This window comes from Xenopus tropicalis, chromosome 1 (genome assembly GCF_000004195.4).
Source record: "Xenopus tropicalis strain Nigerian chromosome 1, UCB_Xtro_10.0, whole genome shotgun sequence".
Classification (NCBI taxonomy): Eukaryota; Metazoa; Chordata; class Amphibia; order Anura; family Pipidae; genus Xenopus; species Xenopus tropicalis.
The window spans coordinates 150,061,256-150,086,653 of record NC_030677.2 but is presented as its reverse complement, the minus strand read 5'-3'; the positions used below and the strand labels follow the sequence as shown (position 1 = coordinate 150,086,653).

General features: G+C 38.2%; 1 protein-coding gene across 3 annotated transcripts; it reads left to right on the top strand.

The window, feature by feature from the left end:
• Positions 1-164: 164 nt before the first annotated feature.
• pitpnb.2 (phosphatidylinositol transfer protein beta) lies at positions 165-25,005 on the top strand. 3 transcript variants are annotated; one of them, XM_031901984.1, is made up of 12 exons: positions 165-283; positions 4,850-4,880; positions 7,106-7,251; positions 7,919-8,010; positions 12,939-12,946; positions 14,752-14,826; positions 14,928-15,011; positions 17,415-17,492; positions 18,192-18,302; positions 20,435-20,557; positions 21,643-21,724; positions 23,165-25,005. In XM_031901984.1, the coding sequence occupies exons 1-11, from the start codon at positions 264-266 to the stop codon at positions 21,688-21,690; spliced, it is 816 nt and encodes a 271-aa protein (XP_031757844.1). In that variant the 5' UTR covers positions 165-263; the 3' UTR covers positions 21,691-21,724; positions 23,165-25,005.
• The last annotated feature ends 393 nt before the right edge of the window (positions 25,006-25,398 follow it).

Genomic DNA, 25,398 nt, shown 5'->3' with positions numbered 1-25,398 from the left:
CAGTGACTGCAGTATTAACACGGGCAGCGGCGCATCAAAGCAACACACCACAAGCTGTCAGATTCCCGGCCAATCACGGCTGCAGTGAGTGAGAAAAAGCATAAATAGGTGGGCGGGGAACATTGGCTCAGGCAGTGGCGTGTGACCAATCAGATTACGGGAGGGGTGCGGTAGAGCGAATTTGGGGGCGGGATGAGGGCGGTGTCGCTAGGTCTCCCGGAAGGAGGGTGTCGCGTAGCAGCTTTGGCGCTGATATACTGAGAATGGTGCTGATCAAGGAATTGTGAGTTTCCGCCGTGTTTATGGTACCGGGGGGCGCGGGTAATGAGCTCTGGCTGTACTGTGTTCCCATAGGGCAGTGCTGCGCGGGCTGTCACGTGATCTCCGTTCGGCGGCTTGCTTTCGGCTTATTGCCGTCTGGCGTGGGGCGGATTTTACCGACACATAATAGTATGACTGAGGCCTCTAGTCACCCGGAGTCTTGCGTCATAGCCGCGCACGTATATGTGGGTTCCTGGGTTGTTTATGCTTTGTGCTGGCTAAGGGTTAATTTGGCTTGGGATGGTTGCCTGGAAGGGTCATTGCGGAGGCCCAGAATGCACTTTTGCTGGAACCTATAGGTTTCACAGCTGAGCTGTGAAATATGCTATTGCTGGTGTAGTTAGTTCACTTCTGGGATACTAAAGGGCAGTTTTATTTTTGAGCTCATTCCTATGGGATTTTTAGAAGCATATTTATGAAAAAGTGAACTCTTTTACCCACTGATGAATTTTTTAAAAAAAAATCCTGAATGAATGAATAGTAAGTGGGTGAATTTTTTTGTGGTGAGCTCTAATCTTATGTGTTTGTATTTGTTCTTCGTTCCCTATTGCCCATATATGTACCTTTCTAGTGGTACCCAGTGCAGGTAGCTGCTACTGTCTGTCAGTGCATCTCTCAGTTCCACAAACTATACAGCTCATTTACCAATGGTACAGGCACACGTGAGTGTAAGATATAAGGGAACACCTATGCTTATACCATGAGCAAGCTGTATGACTTTTGCTAAGGAGCACTTGTTGTAAGCAGTTGTTATGTATTGGGCGCCCTAGCAACTTGGTACCTCCTACAGTTTCTGTTTTTTTTTTTTAGCAATGCCAAATGCAAACAGGACTACACACAGTATGGAGTGCAACATGAAGGGAAATAAATAGGGCTCTTTGCCTATTTGTTTTTGTAAATGTTATTGCAATATATGATTTACCATAGGTATTTTCCCTTGTCCTACTCCACAGGTGACCACATTTTGAGGGGCAGAAGCACTGGATTATAAACCCCTTTTAAATGAATTTCTGACTTCATACACGCACCGATGATATCATACGAAACCTTGTTTCATATGATATTCGGTGCGGATATCGACTCGCCAATCGGGCGGGTTAAGATATTTTGATCGGGTGCCATTGAAGGCACCTGAGCAAAATCTGTCTTCAGGGCTGAATTAGCAGAAGGAGGTAGAATTCCTATTTTTCCTACCTCCATGTCTGACGATTCAGCCCTGAACGTCTGTGGAGGGTGGGAACAGTCTTTTGTTAGAAAATCGCTGTGTGTGTCGCCACCTTTACTTCTGCTAGGCAAGACAGGTGCTAAACGCCATCAGCAAATTTGCACCTGGCCATATAACAACCAGTCAGTGACTTTCTATCTGATAAAAGGAGGGAGAAACAAAAATCTGGTTCCCATATGTCACTGCATTAGTGCAAATGTGCTAATTGTAAGTTTGTAAGCAAATGTGCCCTGTTGCATTTTTGTGTGGCATTCATGCAGAATAGCCTTTGTGCAGGTTGCACCTTTTTATTGAGAAACAAAGTGTATTGTGAGGAATAACGTGTATTTTTTGCACCTTATTGTAAGTGAGCATTATTAAAGGAGAACTGAACCCTAACAAAGATGTAGGGTAAAACTGTTGCACATTATGTTTTGGCATCCTGTAAAAGCCCAAGGCATTTACAACTCTTACTTAACCAGCAAAAAAAATGAAGATGCCCCCAGTAGCGCCCCATCTTCTTTTCTTCTGATTCCCTGTGCATGCTCTTTATTTCTGCCAGGGAAGTGATGGATATATATTGAGAGACTCAAAATGCACAATAAACGTGTCACTTGTCAAGGGGTTTGGGAGTCCACAGGGCTTTAAATTAATTCCAGCGTAAAACCCTGGTTGTTCACACCCTGAAGTGTATATGCAAACCAATATACCTACCTTAATACAATACATATAACAATCCAGTTAATATTGGAGTAGGGGTCTGTGTGCACATGCCCCAGACCTTTAGTTTATGGGAGGTATACTACAGAGAGACTTCTTTAGAGACAGTAGGCACAAAACCGGACCATCACAACAAAAATGATGCAGCTAAAATATTTATTTGATGAAATCTCCAAACACAAGACTTGCATTTCACAACCTATGATTAAGTGGCCATTACAGCCAGAATTGCATAAAGGTGGGCACACATGTGGCGATCTGCCGATCTTCGCCCGAAAGACCGATGGTCGCACGAAAGATCGTCAGATCCGCCACTAACCTTCAGGGCTGAAACAGGCAGATAAGGAGGCAGAAACAATAGGATTTCTACCTCCTTCTGCCGATTCAGTGCTGAAGGCAGATTTTGGTCAGGTGCCTTCTATGGCGCCTGTTCAAAATCTTTTAACTGGCCCGATCGGCGAGTCGACCGATATCGGCAGCTTCCTGTGATATCGGTCGACTCGCCGACTTGCCATACACGCACCGAATATCGTACGTAACCTCCGATATTATCGGTGCGTGTATGGCCAGCTTAAGGCTTGTGTTTTTCATTAAATAAACTTATTGACTGCCTCAATTTGTTGTGATGGTCTGTTTTTTTTGCCAGTCTGCTGTGTCTGCCATGTCTTGTTAGGGATCTGTTATCTGGAACACTTGGAACCTGGGGTTTTCCAGATAAGCATAATTTGCATTTCTGTCATTTGAATCTTCATACCTTAAGGGCTGTGGCACATGGGGAGATAAGTCGCTCGCGGGCGACTAATTTCCCAATGTGCCGCAGCCCTAAGTCTGCTAAAAATCTTTTAAACGTTAAAGAAACCCAATGGGATTGTTTTGCCACCAATATGGATTCATGCACCTTAGTAACCATCAGGTACAATGGGTTTCCAGATAAGGATCCCATACTTGTATAAAGAAAAAGACACACACATCATGATTTGTCCTTGGGTCAAAAACACAAAAAAAACTGTGTGAATAGGCTAGGCAGAAATATGCAGATCCTGTAGTTCAACAAGACTGAATTGTGACCAGTCTGGTTACATACACTGTAGGACAAGTCACTATTGTTAACTTTCACAATTATAAACCTGTTTTGTTAGTAATCTGAGGACTGAAGAAGAGGAAAAATGCAGGCACATATTTCAGAACAGTGACAGGGCAGTTCTCAAACATGCTTTTAGCGCAACAGCAAGCCAGTAGCTGAGGGTTGTCTGTGTGCATTTGTATAATGTGTACAGCCTATGTAGGGGGAGGCGTGCCTGCTACAAAGAGCTACTAAGTTACGGCCTTTCATAAACAGTAGAAAAGTGTTTTGGAACTCGGGGAATGTTGAGGGGACCAGAAAGTTCACGTGGAAAGTCTAAAGAGAATGGTTGTTTTTGTATTAGTTTTAGTCAATAGGTAGTTGATATTTAATATGATGATGGTGGTGGGGAGTTTAAAGAGTACCCATGCATCTTGAAATGAACTGTAATATATCTAATTGTGATGGAAAAGATGACCACAAAGAGTGGAATACCTACTGAGTGATCAAGAGCTCCCTACTAAAAAAATTCACCCACTTTTAATCCATTCCTATGGACTTTTTAGAAGTGAAAGTTGAGAGTTTACCATTTAATACACTTCAAAAAATTATATAGAAATGAATAGAGTGGATTAATTTTTTTTGTAATGCGCTTACACTTTGATAAATCTGCCCCTAAATAAAGCTAAGGGAAAGATATGAGGATGTCTAGTATAAATCAAATACTGTTTGTTTGTGCGTGTTTGTAACATGAGCGTAGTGTATATCCTTTGTATTTATGTATTATGTACTTGTATGTTATTTGTCACAGTATTAAAGATGTCAGCTGCATAAATCCATATTGGTTTCAAAACAATCCTATTGGGTTTACTTACATAGTAACATAGTAAGTTGGGTTGAAAAAAAACATACGTCCATCAAGCCATAATGCCTATATATAACCTGCCTAACTACTAGTTGATCTTCTTGGTTAAATATTTTGTAGCAGATTTATGTATAGTAATCTAATTTACAAAAAGATCCCTCCGGAAATCTTGTGCTATGCCTTGCCCCCTGCATTTGGAGTTGTCATCTTATGATGCCAGTGCCTTACTAAAACCAGAATTCTTGTGCTATACCACTCTAGTGCTTGCCATGTTTTAGTTGGTATAAGCAATGAGTCCATGACTTATTATTGCCGGCCCTCCCACAATTTATTATAAGTTCCTCCACTGGTGGTGCAGATCTTCCTAGATGATCAGCACTAGTCAGTTGAGCAGTAGAGAACATTTTCTGTTATTGTGACCACCTGTGCATCATTGTTTTGGATTTATAACCCTCCCTTCATCAAGCCTGTCCTGATAAAAGGAGGGTTTTGCTTCCGAAATGTAAATGTGATTTGGATGCACTTCTCTTTTACATAAATGTTAATTAGCTGCTCCTCTATACAGTCTGTGCAAGATATTCAGAATACTTTTGATGGACATTCGCTTGGAACAGTGATGTGTAACTTTCTAACAACCCACTTTAATGATGTTTCTCTGCTTGTTCTTTGCTTTCAGCCGCATAGTTCTGCCGTGCTCAGTAGAAGAGGTAAGCCATTTTTCCTATCACTACATTATCTCTATATAAATAAATTTGCTGCGCTCAATCCATTTGCGACCGGCTTGGAAGTGTCAGGGGTTAGATATAACCTACAGGCAATTAGATCATTAGATTGTTCTCCAATTTATAAGTTTTTTTTTTGTTTGTTTGTTTTTTTAATCTGGATTGCATGGAGCAAATCAATGCACTGTCAGCAGGTTTCTCCTACTGCAACTACTCATTTTAGAGGGAAGTATAAATAATGTATCTGGTCTTTTTTTGTCTATATATGCAGCTGGCCTTTTCTAACGCTCAGATATGAGTACAAATACCTAGAGGAAACTATTTCTATATCTCTTTGTTCTTTATTAGCTAATATTAATTACTAGTCCCCTAATAATAAACCAGCCCAACCAATACATATACAGGGTAGCTATGTTCTAGAACCATCTAAAGAAGATTAAGAAGTGTAAATTATGAGATTCTGCAGAGACTGTCATTTGAAATTTTAAAACATTTTCACATTGCAGTTTTTCCCAATACTATTAATTTCAACCAGTTTTCCAAGAATGATATGTTTACTTCATTCAGAAAAAAGATCAGCCCATGTCAACCACTTAAAGGCGAAAAAAAAACATTTTTTTTTTTCTAATTAAAGATATTGTAATTCTAATCAACTACACTGTACAGTGGTGCTTACAAATTGGTAAAAACTTTGGAATTTAATATTTTTGTATGAAAATGACTAAAAAAGTGATATATTTTTCACACAAATCCTAAAACTGCATAATGAAAATGCAGTTAAGTAAGAGTCAAAAACATAATGCTTGTTCATTTTTTTATTGAAAAAATGTTCCCATGGACAGCAATAACCATTTTCTCCTTACAGAAAAGCTTAAGTTATTGGTGGGCTTCATTACATAAACCAATTGTTTCATGTCCTTTCAAAACATTTCTATAGGATTAAGGTCAGGGCTTTGATTTGCCCATTCCAAAATGTTAACATTCTTCTGCTTTGACCAGTTTTGGCAAGTCTACTTGTGGGTTTAGGGTAATCGTCTTCCCTTATGGCTTACTTTCTCTTGTGTTTTAGTTCACAGAGGGACTTTATAGTTCATCAGTGATGCCAAGCAGCCACAAGCTATGATACTATCACGAGTATGTTTTGCATATTGGATAAGGTTCTTATGCTGTAATGCAGTGTTTGCCTTTTGCCATACATAATGCTTTTCATTCAAGCCAAAAATTTCAATTTTGGTCTTATCCATCCACAGACCATTTTTTTTTGTCTTTTAACGTATACACATGGTATTTAGCCAGCTGTAGAATGGCAAAAATGTTCTTTTTGGAGTAGCAACTTTCTCCTTGCAACCCTGCCTTGGTCATCATTGTTGATCAATGTTGTCGTGACGGTTGACTCATGAACACTGACATTCACCAGTGCAAGAGAGGCCTTTAGTTCCTTAGACATTAGCATGGGGTTCTTTGAGATATTAGATGCCTTGCTCCTGGTGTGATGTTTGTTGATCTAACTGGAGAGGGTAACAATGGTGTTAAATTGTCATCATCTGTACCCAGTCAACCTGACAGTGGACTGGTGCAGTCCAAACCCTAAAGAAATACTTTTGTAACCTTTTGCAGCCTGGTGAGCATCAATAACTGTTCTTTGGAGGTCCTCCAAAATCTCCTATGTTGGAGCTACGACACACTTTCAAAAATCTGTATTGTTAAGATCAGAGTTGGATAGTGAAGACCCAAATTTCTGTTCTTTAAATAAGGCAGGGCCTCATTTTAAGTCTTATTTATGCACAAATATTAAAAATTCATTTGGGTTTACAAAGTTATAAGCACCACTCTTAACGTAACTGCTATTCAAACTAGTATCTGTCTGACTATTTATATTCTCTTGTGTGGTGGTATTGAAAAGTTGATTTGACTTTCAAACAGGGGAACTGCCATGTCTTAAAGATATACACACAAGAAGTTTTTTCTTGGTAAAATCCAGCAAGAATATTTTCACGTTTTAAGCAGATAAGCAATAGAGGCCAAAAACTGTCAATACATGTGTGTGTTTTCTCACCTTCCCCTAGTAGCTATCAGAGGGAGCTTGTTTAGGCAAAGGCTGCTTACATTGTTTCATGAGACAAGACTATCAGTGCAGAATGCCTTTATGATATTATATTTAAATGCCATATTAACCATGTATATTAAATGCAAGTGTTTCTGGTTTTTAGTATCAGGTTGGACAGCTGTACTCTGTGGCAGAAGCCAGTAAGAATGAGACTGGTGGTGGTGAAGGAATTGAGGTTTTAAAGAATGAGCCATATGAAAAAGAAGGTGAAAAGGGTCAATATACACACAAAATCTATCATTTGAAAAGGTCAGTTTGAGCAATTAACAGTATTTTGTTGTCACCATCAGGTTTTTATATGTTGTGATACCATAAATTGACTATGCAAAATGTACAATGTGGTTCTTCGTTCTTTGCCAACTTGGTTGGAGCTCTCTATCTGTAAGATTAAAAAAAAAAACTTGGTATGCAAATAGAAACTGGTGCTTGGTAAAATCAAGTAAGCATTATATATTTCAAGAAAATGAGCAATATATTTCAGTGTGGATGAGGTTGAAAATAAGATTGTCAGAGCTAAAATTATAGCTTCTTTGATCGTATGGATAAAGACTGGTAGAAAATGGTATTAGACATTGTACACTCCTAGTTTAAAATGTAACCTCCTAGACCGGCACAATCAAAACTGCCTTAATATTGTTGGAGAGACCCTTCAGAACACTAAACATACCTAAGTGCAAAGTGTGTAGCAATATGCATATAACCTACAAACCACATAATGACTTTTACCCCATGCTGTCAATGACTGCCTGTTTGTTTGTAAATATATACCTACCCTCCTGCAGGTATTCATTATAAATATTCTTAGCATTTTAGCATTCCAAATATAAAAATCTTAAATTTTAAATTCGTACATTCGTAGTAAGATATTAGAAATATAATTTGAAATATAAATAACCTTTATGTAATGTGTTCATAGCAAAGTTCCTGGCTTTGTGAAGATGTTTGCTCCAGAGGGGTCATTAATCTTTCATGAAAAAGCGTGGAATGCATTTCCTTACTGCAGAACAAGTAAGCGATTCTCAGTACTACATAAGTTGTTTTGTTTGCCCTGTATATGTCTTCAGGGGTGCTGTTTATTAAGGTAACTTTGTGATGTTAAGCATGCATTCGTATTCAGATATTTTATCTTATAGTGTTGAAGGTAAACAATTTTTTTCTATTTTCTCACATTTTATGTAGTAAAATTTAATTTCACTGTCATCTGTAAGGTGATTGTTTAGGTAAAGCTGGCTCAGGTATTGCTAAAATTGTGCAAAACATCTTTTTATATAATGTTTTACTATGTGACTGATAATCCAACAATCCCAGCTAATATACTGTGTATCGATCAGTTTGGCAGTCTTTAAAATTATTGTCAGTTCATGGTGGTTGCAGCTCCTCTTCACTTTCCGACTTCCTGCTTTTTACAGTCATTGACTGGCTGTTGCTTAAATGACAGGAAGAATAGAAAACTGACCATACCTGGCCACTGGTACACTATTGGTCTGTTCAACCTGTGAAAATAGTTACATTTTAATTTTAGTGTAACAGTTAATAGGGTGGTCCCCCAAATACTCAGCGCTTCTTGGTGGAGTTCTTTGAAACCAAATCTTCAGTATAGTAGAAACTGTGTGATCGTGTGCTGCCTCCTCATAAGAACAACCCTCCCTTTTTAGATGGGTCTTAGATGTGTGTAATCGTGTTGATGGAAGCGCATGGAATTAGAGAAAAACAAAAGCAAAACTAGTGCAATACGTACAAAACTTTCTTTGTGACTAAAGCGCTAAAAGATTTTTAGCGTTCTAATTTGGTGCAAAATGTGCAAATATATTAAGTGAATCGAACAATCAAAAGTGCTTATACAACAGCCCAATGCAGTGGGTGTTCGACATTTTGCACCAAATTAGAACGCTAAAAATCTTTTAGCGTTTTAGTCACAAAGAAAGTTTTGTACGTATTACATTTTAATTTTAGTTTACTGCTCATGCAGGCAGTCCAGAACAGCCGCAGGGAGTCATGATAGAAGATGGCGGTATTCAGTGCAATAGTGCCTCTGTCCAGTGTAATTTTTTTGCAAAGAGAAAAAGGTTGCCAGCCTGGGCTCTAAGGTAAACGATTATTAAAAATTGGCGACCCCCCCCCCACCCAGCACCGTTTCTTTGTCCTTTAAAAAAACGTATATGAAATAATTAAACCAAGGCTTGAACTCTTCCTTGGAGGGTAGCTGTCCCAACATATATCCTTGTGTCCCTTATACTAACAAACCTTGCATTAATTTGCATTGCTTTTTGTTCTTGAGGTTGCAGTGGAGAGAGCAGGATATGTCTAATAGGCTGCTGCACCTGCATAAGAATGTATTTAGTAATGTGCACAAATTAATTAGTAAAAGTCTTCAATATTGATAATTAAAAAAAATGTAACTTTACTTGAAACTCTTCCATTTTAAATACAAATTGTCCTTCTCGATGCTTTTAGCAGATTTACATTTTTGAGTACCCAAATCTAAGAACACCATTTCATATCCAGCTACAGTTTAATACCATGTTCAGGTTAAATTTGTTTACTGGCCTTTTACACAGCAGTGATTTCTAAGATATATATTACTGTGTTTTTGTCTGTTATTGGTTTGTATTTAGATCACACAGTTAAATAGATTTAACTGATGCCTTTGGTATTGTTCTGTCACATGGGATTTTTTTCCCATCGCTGTTAGCTGCTTAGTATTAAAAATGAAGGGAATGGAAGGTCAATAGTTTAAGCCCCCCCCTCAAGCTACTATCTTTAAGGGGGCATGGTAATCAAAAGAATGATTTTATTGGTTAAGTGAAGTATAATTATTTTATAAAAAATGGTTTCCTTAATTTTGATATTTTCTGCTTGAATTAAGAGCTGTAATTACTGACTGATATCTTTCTTTCTTTGGGGGAAAAATGCCCTATTATACTATGACTCACTGAGGCTATCCTTAATAAAATCCGTTATCAGAAGGACTTGTTTCCATTAGAGAGGGCATGACTAGGACTGAACACAGATATATATAAAATTGAAAAATAAATAAACTAAGTAAACACCCCCCCAGAATGTTAAAAATCTACAATTTTATGTAAAGTAAAAAAAAAACAAAAAAAAACCAGCCAGAATTCCTTAAAAGGCAGTAATGATGAGAACTTCTGTAAATGCTGGGAGTAACTTAAGGTGGCCATACACTTAGCAATAACGATCTTTCGTGCAACCATTAGGGCTTCAATGGCACCTGATCAAAATTTTTTTAACCTGGCCAATCATCGAGACTACCGATATTCGCAGGCTTTTCAATATCGGGCGCCTCTTCGCGCCGCCATACACGCACCGAATATGTATATCTGGCTTTAGATTCACTAAGAGAGGAGATTTTTGGTAGTTTGGTTTGGTTTCTGTTTAATTAAGTTGATAGAATGTAAATATGTACTAATAAAAGAAAGCATAAATGGCTTGAAGATACAGTCCCACCTTGCCTGAGATATTAAGCTAGCCGTATACTGACAGACCTACTCGTTTGCTAAAGTTGGTTGGTGGCCCGAAGCATACTGATTAGATTGCTTGACTCCCAGGCCAACTATTGGATCATATGGGTCCTACAGAGATCTTTAAAACTGACCAATAGATAACTGGCCAATTGGTAGGCACCATGCACATTTATTAAAAATCAAGTTCACACTAAATATGACCAAATATGATTGCAGTTTCCAGTACTTGCATTTTGTCAGCATTTTCAGATTTATGAAGTTAATTACATTTGTTGTGGCAACAAACTGCAGTTAAAAACAAATTGCTTGAATGCTGAAAATACACTTCCCATTGAATTTTACATCATTCCGAGGGGTTTTAGGTGGCAAGTTTATTTTTCAACTGTATGATTTTTATAGATTTTTAAAAACTGCCGAGATTGCACGTTCCTAAATGTGTAGGTTACTGTTTATTTTATTGGTTTGAAATCATTATATTTAGATTGTCAACTTTAGAGAAAAGTTTTAAAAGAAAAGTTTCAGTACACCATTGTATCCTTTATTTAAAGGAAAGGTAAAAACTAAGTAAGATCTATGTAAATACAGCCATAAGCACTCACAGAAATGCCTCTATCAAAGTCCTCTATCAAAAGAAACACGGGATGTCTTGTCTCCATTTTTATAAACATGTTGTTTGGGTGTCTGATTTCCTCTCTCAGAAACATCATTAATTCCCCTGTGCAGCTCTCTCCTCTCTCCTGCTCCCCCCTCCCATAATGCTAAGAACTCCCTGCCCCCACCCTTATGAATGTGTGATCTGAGCTATAATGGCTAGAGCTGGAACAGGAAGCTATTTAAAATGGCAGCTGCTGTCTTAAGCAGAGAAAGCTTCTAGGGCTCTTTACTCGGGTATGGCAATGCTTTTTGCAGAATAAATATATTGTTCTAGGTGGCACTAATGTGGGGAATCTATTGGCAATAAAATGCCAAAATGACTTTCCTTCTCCTTTAATCAAAGAGACATTCGTGAGCAAATAATTTTATTTTTCTAATTAGAACAGTAGAAATCAACGCTAAGTAGTCATTTGTTTTATTTGATTTTGAAAGAAATCTCAGCAATCTCCGTTTCAGTGATATTTTTTTTTTTTTTTAAGTGATACTGACACCAAAAAACATATGAACCTACTTCCAAACCTACCTATAGGTCATCTTGACTTTTTTTTCCTAAAAGTCCTGTTTCTTTACATAAATCTTACTGAAGATCCTGAACCTGACTGGCAACCCGACTGTAGCGTCTCAATCTGTCAAAAGGATTACGTCATAAACTGGGAAGATTCAGCTTGCCGTTTGCTTCAAAGAGCTCCCCCTCCCTCTCTCCCTCACATAGCATTGCATGGTGTTGTGAACTAGATAGCAGGCAGGCTTGATCTTTCCATTGCCTGCCTACTTCAAAGGGCTGTACCCCCTCTCTGCTCTTCCCACGAAGAATTAAATACCAGGCCAGCTTAAGCCAGTCTTAAGCCTGCCTGCTTCTAAGGGCTCTCCCTCCCCCCTCCCAATTACACATAGACAACAGAGCTGAGCTTGTCGCACACCGGCAGAAAGCAGAAGGGGCGTTGCAGGTTTGTGATTGGGCATATTTATTCACTTGGGAGGCATTTCAATTAAAACCCCGAAGAGGGGAACAAACATGGCTACTCCATGGGTCTGTAATTCATGCTACCATAATTATGAAGTGAAAAAACTTTGCAGATTTGGTTTATAAGGAATTTAAAGCTGATACAAATTAAAACACAACAGCAGGTGTAAAAAATGTTTTTTATTGTCTGTCAGTATCACTTTAACATCTGTCATATTTCTATGTAATTTCTAAATGGGCACAGAGGTTTTTAGTAGCAATATGGGATTTGACCCCCTTGGCTCTGCTGTAGGTAGGCAGTAAATTGGAATGTATGGTTTTGTGTACAGACCTTACCATTCTATTTTGCCACTATGGGACTGTAAAAATGATCACAGTAGAATATTGTATGATAGGCATTTTGGCTATATTTAAGAAACAGGCAGAAACCTCCTTCTTACCACATGACACTTAATCTCTGTATATTTATTGCACTGCTTGTACTTTTTGTGTGCACTTTTTTTTTTTTTTATATACTGTAACATTGTACAGAGCTGAGTAAAGTTATACATAATTTGTTTTGCATACATACATAAAGACAAGCCCTTTCCAAGATCTAGTAGTGACACACACATCTATGTACAGTGTTCGTCTGGCATTATATAGCATAATATGGGGCAATAATTATAAGTTGAAGTACAGTGCATCTGGAACCTCATTGGCTTGTCCCCATGTTGCAGTTCATTTATGCACCCATGTGTTTGAATGTATATAGTTATGCAACCTTCATCTAATTTGTGTTTCTTGTTCTCTTTTTTTTTTTCTTTAATTTACCCATCTTTGATGCTTTTTAGTTGTAACGGTGAGTATATGGATTACTACTTATTTTTTTTCTCCAACATCTCCCTTTTTTTCTTTCATTAGGTTGATTATTGTTTATCACATGTTGCAATTATTTGCATTCTCGAAAATATGATATATTGTTAGTGTACTAGTATTGTACCAGTATATCTTTAGCTTGTGACCCCTGAATCCCAAAAGTAGAAAATACACCACAGACAGCTCCATTAGATTATACTCCTAGTTGCTTCCTATTATTTAGAATTGCAACGTTATAACAAAATTTACTTTTAGGAATGACACTTACAATGTGCATTTTTTCATTGTTGAATGTCATTAACTTATATATTCATTGTAATAGTAATCTTGTTGTGATGTAAGGAATGAATGGAATATCATGACTCAGTGGGCCACATACACTTATAGGCTTATTTATCAATATTAAGTTTGTGAATTGTTCAAATAAAAAACTTGAATCTAGCAGTACATCATTTATTGTGGTGCAAAAAAAAAAGACATGCTTTTGGGAACCAAACCCCTTTCTCCAGTTCATAGTCATCACCATCACTTTGACCCTCACTAGACCACTTAAAGGAACAGTAACACCAAAAAATGACACTAAAACTAAAATATAATGTGCTGCTGCCCTGCACTGGTAAAAGTTGTGTGTTTACTTCAGAAAGTCTACTATAATTTATATAAATAAGCTGCTATGTAGCCATGGAGGCAGCCATTCAGAGGCGAAAAGGCACAGGCACATAGCAGATAACAGATAAAACACTATTGTATTCTACAGAGCTTATCTGTTATCTGCTATGTAACCTGTGCCTTTTTTTCAGCTTGAATGGCTGCCCCCATGGCTACACAGCAGCTTATTATATAAATTATAGTAGTGTAAAGCTGGCCATACACGTGGCGATCCGACGATGTTTCGTACGACCATCGGTCGCACGAAACATCGTCAGATCCGCCACACACCATTCAGGGCTGAATCGGCAGGTAAGGAGGTAGAAACAATAGGATTTCTACCTCCTTCTGCCGATTCAGCTCTGAAGGGAGAATTTTGGTCAGGCGCCTTCTATGGCGCCCGATCAAAATTTTCTAACCTGGCCGATCGACGAGCCGACCGATTTCAGCAGCTTCCTGCGACATCGGTCGGCTCGCTGACATACCATACACGCACCGATTATCATACGAAACGAGGTTTCGTACGATAATATCGGTGCGTGTATGGCCACCTTTACTGTAGCAAACACACCAGTTTTACCAGTGCAGGGCAACAGTGCATTATATTTTTATTACTTTAAAGCTCTTTCATTTTTTGGTGTTACTGTTCCTTTAACATTTTGTGCACTTTTTTTTTCCTTCTTTTGTGGCCCAGCCAAAACCCTGATCTGCACAAGCAACAATCTGGAGAAATAAGCCCAAATCAACAGTTTGCTGATGGAGTATATACCCTATTATTGCTACCGAATATTAACATGTGGACATGGAATACTTTTATGAAAGCATTTCTTTATTTTTGGTTGAAGTAGTCAATTGATCAATTTAGCACCTAGCTTTTTGTAAATCACACCAAATATCACTGAATAATTGCTTGTTGATGATAGTGCTGGCTTTGTATACTCTCTACATGTTTATGTAGAGACTTAGGACCTGTATCCTGCAGACAGATTCATTTTTTATCTAGTTTAGCAGACTGGTACAGCTTTTCCTTCCAGATCTACTTGCACTACTGCTTACTGTAGATTTATTTTGTGAATTTACCTACCCAGTGCCTAGATGAACAACACTGCAATTATTTGACTAGTCATAATTGTTTTGTAGAATGAATACATGAAAGACGACTTTTTCATTAAAATTGAGACATGGCATAAACCAGATATGGGAACTCAAGAAAATGTGAGTACTTTTCCATGTTTCCATTTTTTTGTATACCCGTTGCATTTATTTTGGTGCAATTTTATTGCAGTGCTGTTACATGGAAATGTTTGAATTTTCAGGTCCATTGTCTAGATCCCAACATATGGAAGTCTGTTGACGTGGTTGACATTGACATTGCAGACAGGAGCCAAGTAGAACCTGCAGTAAGTATATAAAATTTGAAACTGCTCTAACATCACATTTTGATAAATCTGCCCCTGAATCTAACGGGAACCATCTATTATCTTAGTTTAGAATTATGTTTTAATTAACTGTTCCCCACTAAGTAGAACTGATTTCATAATCAAAGTAACCCTTTAATCTGCAAAACAACACCCCATCTCTATCTAAAATTATATTATGTGCTGACTGTCTCAGGATAAAGAAGTACATTGTCATGAAAAACTTTTCTCCAATCTGACACTCTAGTCCTGTTCTTTTTCAGCCTATGTCAGGAGCTCTAGCTGTTTGTTCTGTACACTGATATAGAGTGTACCATATTTTTAAAATATATATTACTGCTTGGAAAAAAATTGTCCAGCAGAATTAGCCTACAGAAATCCTAGGAGCAGAAGATTCAAGTAGGTTACAGCTGTCATCCCCTAGAGTATTTTAACAGAACTAATGAGATGAGAAGTCTACAGCTGGTGGCAAACAAAATAAACCACAAGCCAAAGGCTCGGCCTTCCGTGGGTTCGCTTTCCCTGTGGGATCCTGAAGGAGATGGCATGCTAACAAAGCCGGAAGGCTGTCTCCTTCCACACTACTGCTCATTTGCAGCTGTAATTGGGAGCTGCAGATTGTGTTTTCTGTGCTGGACCTGTCATACAAAATAGGATTATTTCTTTTTTATGTTTTGATGGCATAGCGCATTAGAGCATTGCAATATCATAATATAGTTAATTAGTTATTTTTGGTAACATGCTTAGTTTATTTTCTAAAACTAACTGTATAACATACATTTGCCTAGCATCTACCAGGGAATACATACCTTTTCATGCTGTAAACTGCATAGACATTTTGTGTAATTTGAGTCTAATGCCATTTTGTTTGGTGACATATTGATACATGTGTTTGGCTGTGATAATAAGATGAAAAATAGTGTGGTTTTTTATGGCAGTGCTGTTACTATTTATGCCCTTAAAGAATAAGTAAACCTTTCTTTTTCTAGCTCTAAAAATACTCTAAACAAATAATGTAATCAAAATAACCTAATTTAGCCCCTGCATTAAAGGAACAGTAACACCAAAAAATGAAAGTGTATAAAAGTAACTAAAATATAATGTGCTGCTGCCCTGCACTGGTAAAAGTTGTGTGTTTACTTCAGAAAGTCTACTATAATTTATATAAATAAGCTGCTGTGTAGCCATGGGGGCAGCCATTCAAAGGAGAAAAGGCACAGGCACATAGCAGATACCAGATAACATGGCTCACTGCGCCTTCATTCCAGGTGACAGCACACACAGGGAGGATTATCAGAAGGAGCTCTCTAACTGCTACTGCACTGTAATTTACCAGCCCCTTGCTGATTTCCGAAAACATTTTAATAAGATTATTATGCCTGATGTTCCCAGCAATTATTTATAAAATAAAACATTTTTCCTAAGAAAATATTTTAGCTGTTATTCCATATCACTATTCCACACATCATCATTATCATCGAGTAAATGTAAACATAAAAATGGTGCAATTGAGAGTTATATTTTAACACTATAGCTGATTCAATTGAAATCCCATATGTAAGTAATCAATACAGTGACTTAATCCCAATATAAATCAAATCTGCACCTGCACACTGGCTCCTACATCTCTGTTGCTTTGTCAGGCATGCACAGAAGGCTCTCCTCTTTGACCTCAGAAGGAAGAGGGGGCGGGGCTTCACACTGTACCTGGAAGTAGGGGAAAGGAGCTGGAGAGTTTGTTATAATTCAAAAACCAGGTCACACTGAATAAGCAATGTTATTCTGGGACTGTTTAGAGTAATTTATAAAGGGGGGGGGGGAGTTTACTTATTCTTTAAGCAGAATTTGCAGAACAGGACATGTTCTTTGGAATGTGACTTATCTTAATCATGTACCTCCTGCAAGAATATATTCATTTATTGTGTCTTCAACATACCATGATGATCATGTCATTGCTGAAGAACAAAGTTAGCTACTGCAGAGTGTGGCTGCACCATCCTTCCTGTGCTTTAGGAACGGCACAAAGGGTTTCTGATGTCTTTCCTAAAGAGAATAGGTCTCTTTCTTTTGACAAGTTTCCTCAACTGGATCACAGTTGGAAAACTGACCAACAGGTGGTGCTGTTGGTATCAAATTCAGTAGTACATCTTTTTCTCAATATCTTAAGAAATTAATGCAACTTGCAAAATTGTTAAGAATAGATTGCTTAAAATGGACATATTGATCAGAACGCTATATCTGTACCCAAATCAAACTGTTTTTGCTACATTTCAGTGATGAAATACATTGATATGGTCTTACTGGGAGATTCATATTATGGAGAATACGTGAATGGTTTAAACTTGGAACAAAATTGTAAATATTTTAAATGGTTGTGTTTTACAGGATTACAAAGAAAAAGAAGACCCTGCAATATTTCAGTCTCTTAAAACAAAGAGGGGCCCTTTGGGTCCCAACTGGAAGGTAAACAAAAAAAATAATGTAAATTAATACAGTATGCAATATGAGTATATTAGTTATGTTTAATGATTACAGTGTTACTACTATATATGAAAGTTTAACTGTCATTGTAGAAAAAAAAATGGATGTTTACTTAAATAATTTTTGAGTCCCTGGGGATTCCATACACGTAACCTGTATAGGTTAGTGGGGCACTGCAGCATTGTTACATTGAATGTAATAAAAGGGAGAGGTAGAAGCAGGCTTTACCTGCAATGCATTGGGTACCCTGCAATATAATAATAGTTTCTCATGCCCTACACCATGAGGGGTACGCAACATCAAGGGCTTAATATTATTTACCTAAAATGTTACTTACTAAATGTTGAGAAAACTGATACATAAAGGCACAACCACACCCTAGCATTAAAGGGTCCAATGGGCATATGAAGTCTTGGCACTCAAGTATGAAGGCCAAAATGTATCTGCAATTTCCTATTTGTGCACAATATGTAAAAATTACAGTATGATGTGGGCGTGTCATGCAATTTTTTGGCATTGGTTGTGTAGTATTGTATAATATTTAAAAGCGCTACACTTCTGGGTCAGTACTTTTGCCTATGACTCAAACAATGATGATTATGTCGGCCTGCTTTCAGTCAGTGTCAGTATATATGTTATGTTGATCTAAACCATCTCTATTTTGTTTTTTAATTATTGTAGAAAGAGTTGGCTAACTCTGAGGATTGCCCACACATGTGTGCATACAAGCTGGTAACAATCAAATTTAAATGGTGGGGACTTCAAAACAAAGTAGAAAGCTTTATTCAGAAGGTAAATGACTGATTTCTAACTCTGTATTTGTAAATACTTTGTTTTATTAGTGTGTTACAGTATGTATGGAAAGCATATGCTGTTATAATCTGGGCATGTTTGAGACGCTAGATCCCTACAATGACTGCATTCCTTGTAGCAGTGCTGTCCAACATCTGTAGTACCGAGGGCTGTAATATTTCAGGCCTAAATAGTGGAGGGCTGATAATGGAAGCCAGTTTTGGCCACTCCCCTTTTTAAAACCACACCCATGGTATCATAGTAGCTTTAAAGACCATACCCACATTTATGGTGGTAGCGTAGCATAAGCCCAAATGGTTTATGCTCACTGCAGGGAAATCACCCTTCATTCATATAATAACTATTTCAAAAAGCCAATAAACTCCCAGAACAAACCCCTGCCAGGTTCACCTCCCGCAGGCAGAGTATGGCACACACAGGCAGCACAGGGCAGGCAAAGTATGGCACACACAGGCAGCATAGGGCAGGCAGAGCATAGCACACACAGGTAGCATAGGGCAGGCAGTACATACAGTGACAAAATGCCAGCTTCTTCTATAGTTTGTCTGAGGGTTTAAAAGTGTGGGTGCTTACAGTTTGAGTTCAATGCAGGGACTAAAAATTGTGAACATTATAATCGTTTAAAGGTGTGAACAATGCAAGGGATTGCAGGCGCAAACAATACAGAGGTGTGAACAATGCAGGGGGTCAGGTAATCTCTGTACTGATACCAAGTTGGACAGCACTGCCTTATAGTATTAATGTAATTATTAGTAATTAGTACTAATTATTAGTAATTAACTTTCAGTTTCCCTGGGATAAAATAAGATTGAAAGCATAGAAGGCAGGTGGCCCCCATGAACCAGCAAATTAGTACATTCACAGACTAGATTTGTAGCCTTTGCATTGAGTAATGCAATTTTTGCCTGTGCCTGTGTAATAAGTCTGTATAGTTTGGTTGAAGGGGCACTATAGCTTCTTGTTCAACATGAGTTCAGAGAATAGGACGTGTTTTAAACATACTTTTAGCTTATTGTTTTCATCACACAAAATCTGTTTTTTGTTATTTCTTGAGCTAAACAGAACAAACAGGGAAACTTTAAAGCTACTCCATGTTTGCTCCTTGTGAGCTACATAAGCAGATTTCTAGTGCACAGATAAGAAGTCGTCAATGCAGGAGGAATATCTATGCACAACTAATTGCACTCATGTTAAACACATGTTGCATAAGGTGAAATACTGCCCTTTTAAGGTTAAAGACACTTAGGGGCACATTTACTTACTCACGATCGTTCCGACGGCGTCCGAATGCGTTTTTTTCGTAATGATCGGTATTTTGCGATTTTTTCGGAAATTGACGCAACTTTTTCGTAGCCGGTACGAATGTTTCGCAAAATGACGCGACTTTTTCGTAGCCGTTACAAATTGCGCGAAAAGTCGCAGCTTTCGCGCCGAGTACGAAAGATTCGCATTCATTCAAGCTTCAGTATGGTGACTTTTCTTGGGCCAAGTTGGAGCTGCAGGGTGCCATTGAGTCCTATGGGAGGCTTCCAAAATCATGCTAAGTCTGAAAGTTTCGCCCGCCGCTTACGAGCGCTCAATACGAAAAAGTCGCGACAAGATACGAGTGAATCGTAACGGCTCCGAAAAATTCGCATCTTTTCGCGCAAGTCGTATTGGTTATGAAAAAGTCGCGACAATTTCCAAAAAATCGTAAAGGTGACGAAAAAATCGCAAAAAATACGAAAAAGTCGCAAAATGTTCGTTTTCCAATCGGATTCGAATTCGTGTCTTAGTAAATCAGCCCCATAGTATGTCATCTGTGCAAAACCATCTCCCATAATGGCGACAAAGCATCTGAAAATGAGTAATTCTCAAGTTCCTTCCCCCCTGCAGCATATGGTAGTCACTGCGCTGAAACCAGTCCTATTGAGTAATCATGCAGAAATTCTTTACTCTGCATGTCTGCACAATTGCATGATAGGATCATCCTTCAGTGCGACACTAATAATTTCACATATATTACAGAAAGAGATGGTATAGAGTGGATGTAAAGTAAAACGTGCTTGTGTGTGTCACATTTACAGAAAATAACCAGCATGTAATTTTAAACTTTTGGCTTTTTTTTTTAGCAAGAAAAGCGAATATTTACCAACTTTCACCGACAGCTGTTCTGTTGGATTGATGATTGGGTTGACCTGACCATGGAAGATATCAGAAGAATGGAGGATAAAACACAGAGAGAATTGGAAGCAGTAAGAAATTTACAACTTTTATTTTATAGTACACATTTAAATGTATCAGTAAGGGATTTTCCCCAATGATACTATACAGTGCTACATTTGCTGTAGATACAACTTGCAGTTTTTGATATGCAGCAGTGGTTTAGTCATTTGGCTAGGTAAATTTTACAAATTTATTTCTAATGTTGCCCCTGATCTTTATTCAGGGCAGAGCCAGTAATTAGCATGGTGCTGTACAAACTGATACAGATCCCCCCCCCTCCCCCCAGCAGGTAAGATGTTAAGGTCCCCATACACGGGCCGACTATAGCTGCCGATATCGGTCCCTTGGACCGATTCGGCAGCTAATCAGCCCGTGTATGGGGAGAGCAGAGCGGCCTGGCCGACCAATATCTGGCCTGAAATTGGCCAGATCTCGATCGGCCAGGTTAGAAAATCTGGTCGGATCGGGGACCGCATCGGCTCGTTGATGCGGTCCCCGATCCGACTGCCCCATTGCCGCCCACATAATGGGCCAAACGATGGGATTATTTATTTTTTTTACCTAAATGCTCCCCGATATCGCCCACCCGTAGGTGGGGATATCGGGGGAAGATCCACTCGCTTGGCGACATTGCCAAGCGAGCGGATCTGCTCGTGTATGGCCACCTTTAGAGGGAATGCTTTCCTGACCCCTAAATCAGCTGATAGCTGCATGGATTACAATACTTTTAAACAATCAGCAATACCATAATAGTATTTCACTTTCTTTTTGGAAAGGCATTTTGAACTCCACTAATGTCACACAGGGCATTTTGCCTGCTGCTGCCATTAAGGAGAAAATAACGATGGTGAAAATGTGTGTCCATCACTACTGCATGTACCTCAGAGAGGGGTATTTGAATGCTGTTGTTTCCCCCTGGTGGCAGTAGAGAAACACCTTGTCTGACAGACTAATGAATGATCCATTCCACCTCTTGGAAAGGATTCTAAAACCTGACTGCGCTCACAGCAAAGAAACTATTCCGCTGATGGTAAAACCTGCTTTGCTTCAGCATCTGTCAGTTATATGAATATTTTTCCGTATTATTTTTTTTTAAATGTTGTTTTATATTTAGATGCGTAAGAGTGGTGCTATTCGTGGCACATCAGCAGCTGATCAATAAGCAAGTCCTCTCTAGTTTGAGGGGTAAAATTGAGGTGTGTAAGTAACTAAAAGGCAGAAAATTAAGGTGATGGGATGATGCAGTTTAAATAGTATTTTCTCTTATATCTGTGCCCTTATCTTTATTTCTGTGCCCTTTATCTTTATCTGGACATTTGTTTCACAGATTTTATATTAACAGCTTAAACTTTATTATTCTTGTGTGCATATTCCTAAATTCCACTGCAATAAATGCACCAAATCCTAGAAGTAAAAGGTGTTTCGCTGGCCTGTATTTTTAGAATGTCCTCTTAAAAAAAACAACGTGGCAATACCAATATAACATCCTTATAAAATTCTTACCTTATAAGTGTGTTTGTCATTATTATATCCTTTTAAAATTACCTTAGTTACATTTTTAGCAACTTCAGCAGTGTCTCTGAGTCAGTTCGTGGGCAGAAACATTATCCTTTCTAAAGCATTCTTTTAGGCAATATACACCAGTGGTGCTCCAATAGGCTTGAATAATCTGGCATTTAAGTACCAGAGCATAGAGTGCTGCACTGTTCGGGTACCCAGGGAATACCCAAAAAATGTACAGGTTTTGATTTGATTTTCTTACTGTGTGGGTGGCCTGTGACAGTTTTTATGGGTAGAGTGGGGTGGTTGTTTTCCCTATATAGTCTACAAGAAAAATAATTTTCTGTTCCTGATCTGCTTATACTTTATATTGAGGCCACTTTAGCATGCTCTGTTTTCTACAGGTTGGATTAGTTAGAATCCTGTAGCTTGAGTAGCGGTGTGGGGTGCAGATTGTAGGTCAGCTTGTGGGTTCAGGTCTGGCACAGGTCTGCCCAGCCACACCCCCACAGGTCTCTGATAGAGAATACTTTTGTTGTCTTACTAGCAGAGCTGAGAAATATAGAAATTATTTGCAGGTCATGCTGTATGCTGGGGGTGGAAATTGACATTTTAGCAAATCTTGCATTGGATGTCAAGGAAAGTTGGGATCCATTTACAAAAAAAAAAAATCTGAAATGTTGAAAGATGCATCATTTCACAAATCAGTTTAGATGCTTTAGTGCCACATGTTTAATTCCCTAATGGATAGCCACTAGAATTGCTTATGGATTGCCCTAATTTGTTTTAATATAGAGTTTCTTTTTGCTTTACTGTTGCCATGAGCTAAAGAAGAGTAAGGGGCAGATTAGTGGAAGTTATTTTTACTGTTCAGTAATAAAATTGTTGTACATTCTTCCCATAAAATTAGTTTTTCTGCATCATTGCACATGGGAACATAAGGAATATAATAACACAATATCTGAGTATTGTTTTCTCTGTCTCTAGCCTCTAACTGCTTGTGGTTTCTCTATAGGGAACTTATGTTTTATTCTTCCCTTTAGCTTTTTCTGCACTTTTGGGGGATCAGTCTGGTTGTTATTTCCTTTTTTTAACTAAATTATTTTTCTTTCACTGTTTATTTTCTTTACCTTCAGCTGCGCAACCAAGGTCAAGTAAGAGGAACAAGTGCTGCCACTGATGAATGAAGACGGACATGACCAAATCGCATGCAGACTTGATTTTGCCATTTATACTTGTTTATATTCCTATACAATAATGTATAGCTGTATAAACCCTTCTGAGCATCAGCTGCTTTAGTGTACTGTACCTGACATGAGCAAAACGATAAGAGAATGTTTACTGTATATATCAATAGTTTACCGAATGTTACAAGAATACCTAAGTACAAACCCACCAACCAATATGTTACCAAAATTGACAGAGACGTTCCTTATGTATATAGATATATTTTTAATGAATGAACGTACAGATTCATGCAGAAATGACTTTGCCTTCTGAGTACAGAGACTCTAATTGTACTGTCTGTCTTGCAGAAATATATTTTTCTGACATTTGAGTACCGTGTAAAACACTAACACTTGTCTTATATTTCCCACATTGGTAGACCTTTATCTTTTATTTGACATAAAAAATCCCCCTGCCCCCCCCCCCCCCCCCCCCCCCGGCAAAGAACTCATGTACCATACTTTTTTGCACAGTGCATATGTATATATTATATATATATATATATATATATATATGTATAATATATATTATATTCCAGTCACCTTTATACTGCAAATTTTAAATTCTGCAGCTTTTAGGTGTCTCTAAGGAACAATTTTATGCCCCAGATGCGGTTTTTTCACTTGATGTTGCCACTTGGTAACTATGCAAACTGTTTCAGTATGTATTTATTCACTTGCAGCTAATTGATATACTTTTCATGCGGACTCAATTGTTCAAGTAAGATTCACAACAACTCTTCACAAGTTGCTTAGGATTCCGTTATTTGCATATGTAGGCGAACCATCAAACAGCCTAATTGTAGGCTATTATAGGAATTGGTGTCCTTTTTTATTAAAGGTAGGCATACTGAATTCCATTTTTGGACATGCTGGTTACTAGATTTAAACTAATAGAAGAATATTTATTTTTTAGTTAGGTTGTTTAACTAAAATCCAGCAATTCAATACAATCAATGTACATTTGCCTTTTAATATTTTAGGACCTTTTTGAAAATAGTTATATTTAATATACCATTTTCCTTGTACTTTGGCAATTTGTTATCCAAGAATACTACCCAAGAATGGTACGTCTTTTGGGGAAAAAAACAAGGGATGGCTGTTTGTTGCACTGTATAGAATTTGTGTCTCAAGAACGCTTGTATGGGATGTGCTGTCACTCTAATCTTCTGAGATGTTTTGTGGCGTCTATAAAGAGGAATCTTCCAGATGAACTGAAGGTTGGCTGTCAGTTTGGTGAGCCTAAAATCATATGGGACTAACACCTTAAGCTCACATCTGGCTTACTACTTCTCTTGCCTGTTGAACAATGCAACCCTTGTCTAGATCTTTCCTTTATTTCTTTAATATATTGACGCTGTACTGTCTCTTTAAAGCAAGGTGGGCAAACTAACTTTCCAGATGACTATGACTACTCAGCTGCTGCGGTTTCCTGGGGCTTGTAGTTTAACAACATCTGGAAGGCCAGAGATTGCTCATCACTGCTTTTAAATAGTTAACTGTATCCAGCTGGACTTTACTTCCTCAGCTAGTCCATTGGACTTTTTGTGGCTGGGTGTGCTAAGTTTGTGATCCAAATGGATAACGTGTACAATTTCTCCTACCAGGCAAGGGAACGTGCAATCTTTCTGTCTAGATAGTTCAGGGACACATATACTGAATGTAAAATATTTAGAACTACAAAAATTATGTAAACGTGTCAGTTAAATTAAATGAACCAATAAATGTCATCAGCCCAGCTGCTATATATATATTGGTCTTCTGTTTTTGTCTTGGAATCAGGCTATTCTGTAGTCTATATTCTGTATTCTAATTCAGAATTCTGCATCAGAGGGAGGTAGTATGGTGACCATGAAGTAGTATTGCACACTTACAATGCACTGTGAAAACCGTAAAAGAGGGGTTGATCACTGGAACTAAAAGGCAGATTTATTAAAAAGTGTGGTCATAAATGTAAGAGAAAGCAAGTGATGCAACATACAGTGTGCTGTAATTACCGCTGAGCCAAGCCCAAGGGCTAGAACCCCAAAGGTGCTAAATTTCGCCAGGCCCATACACATAGCATTTGCACTTGGTGCAATGGTCTCTTGCAGGCTGTGCTCCGCAACTTGCCAGAAAATAAACTGCTACCAGGTGCACAGTTC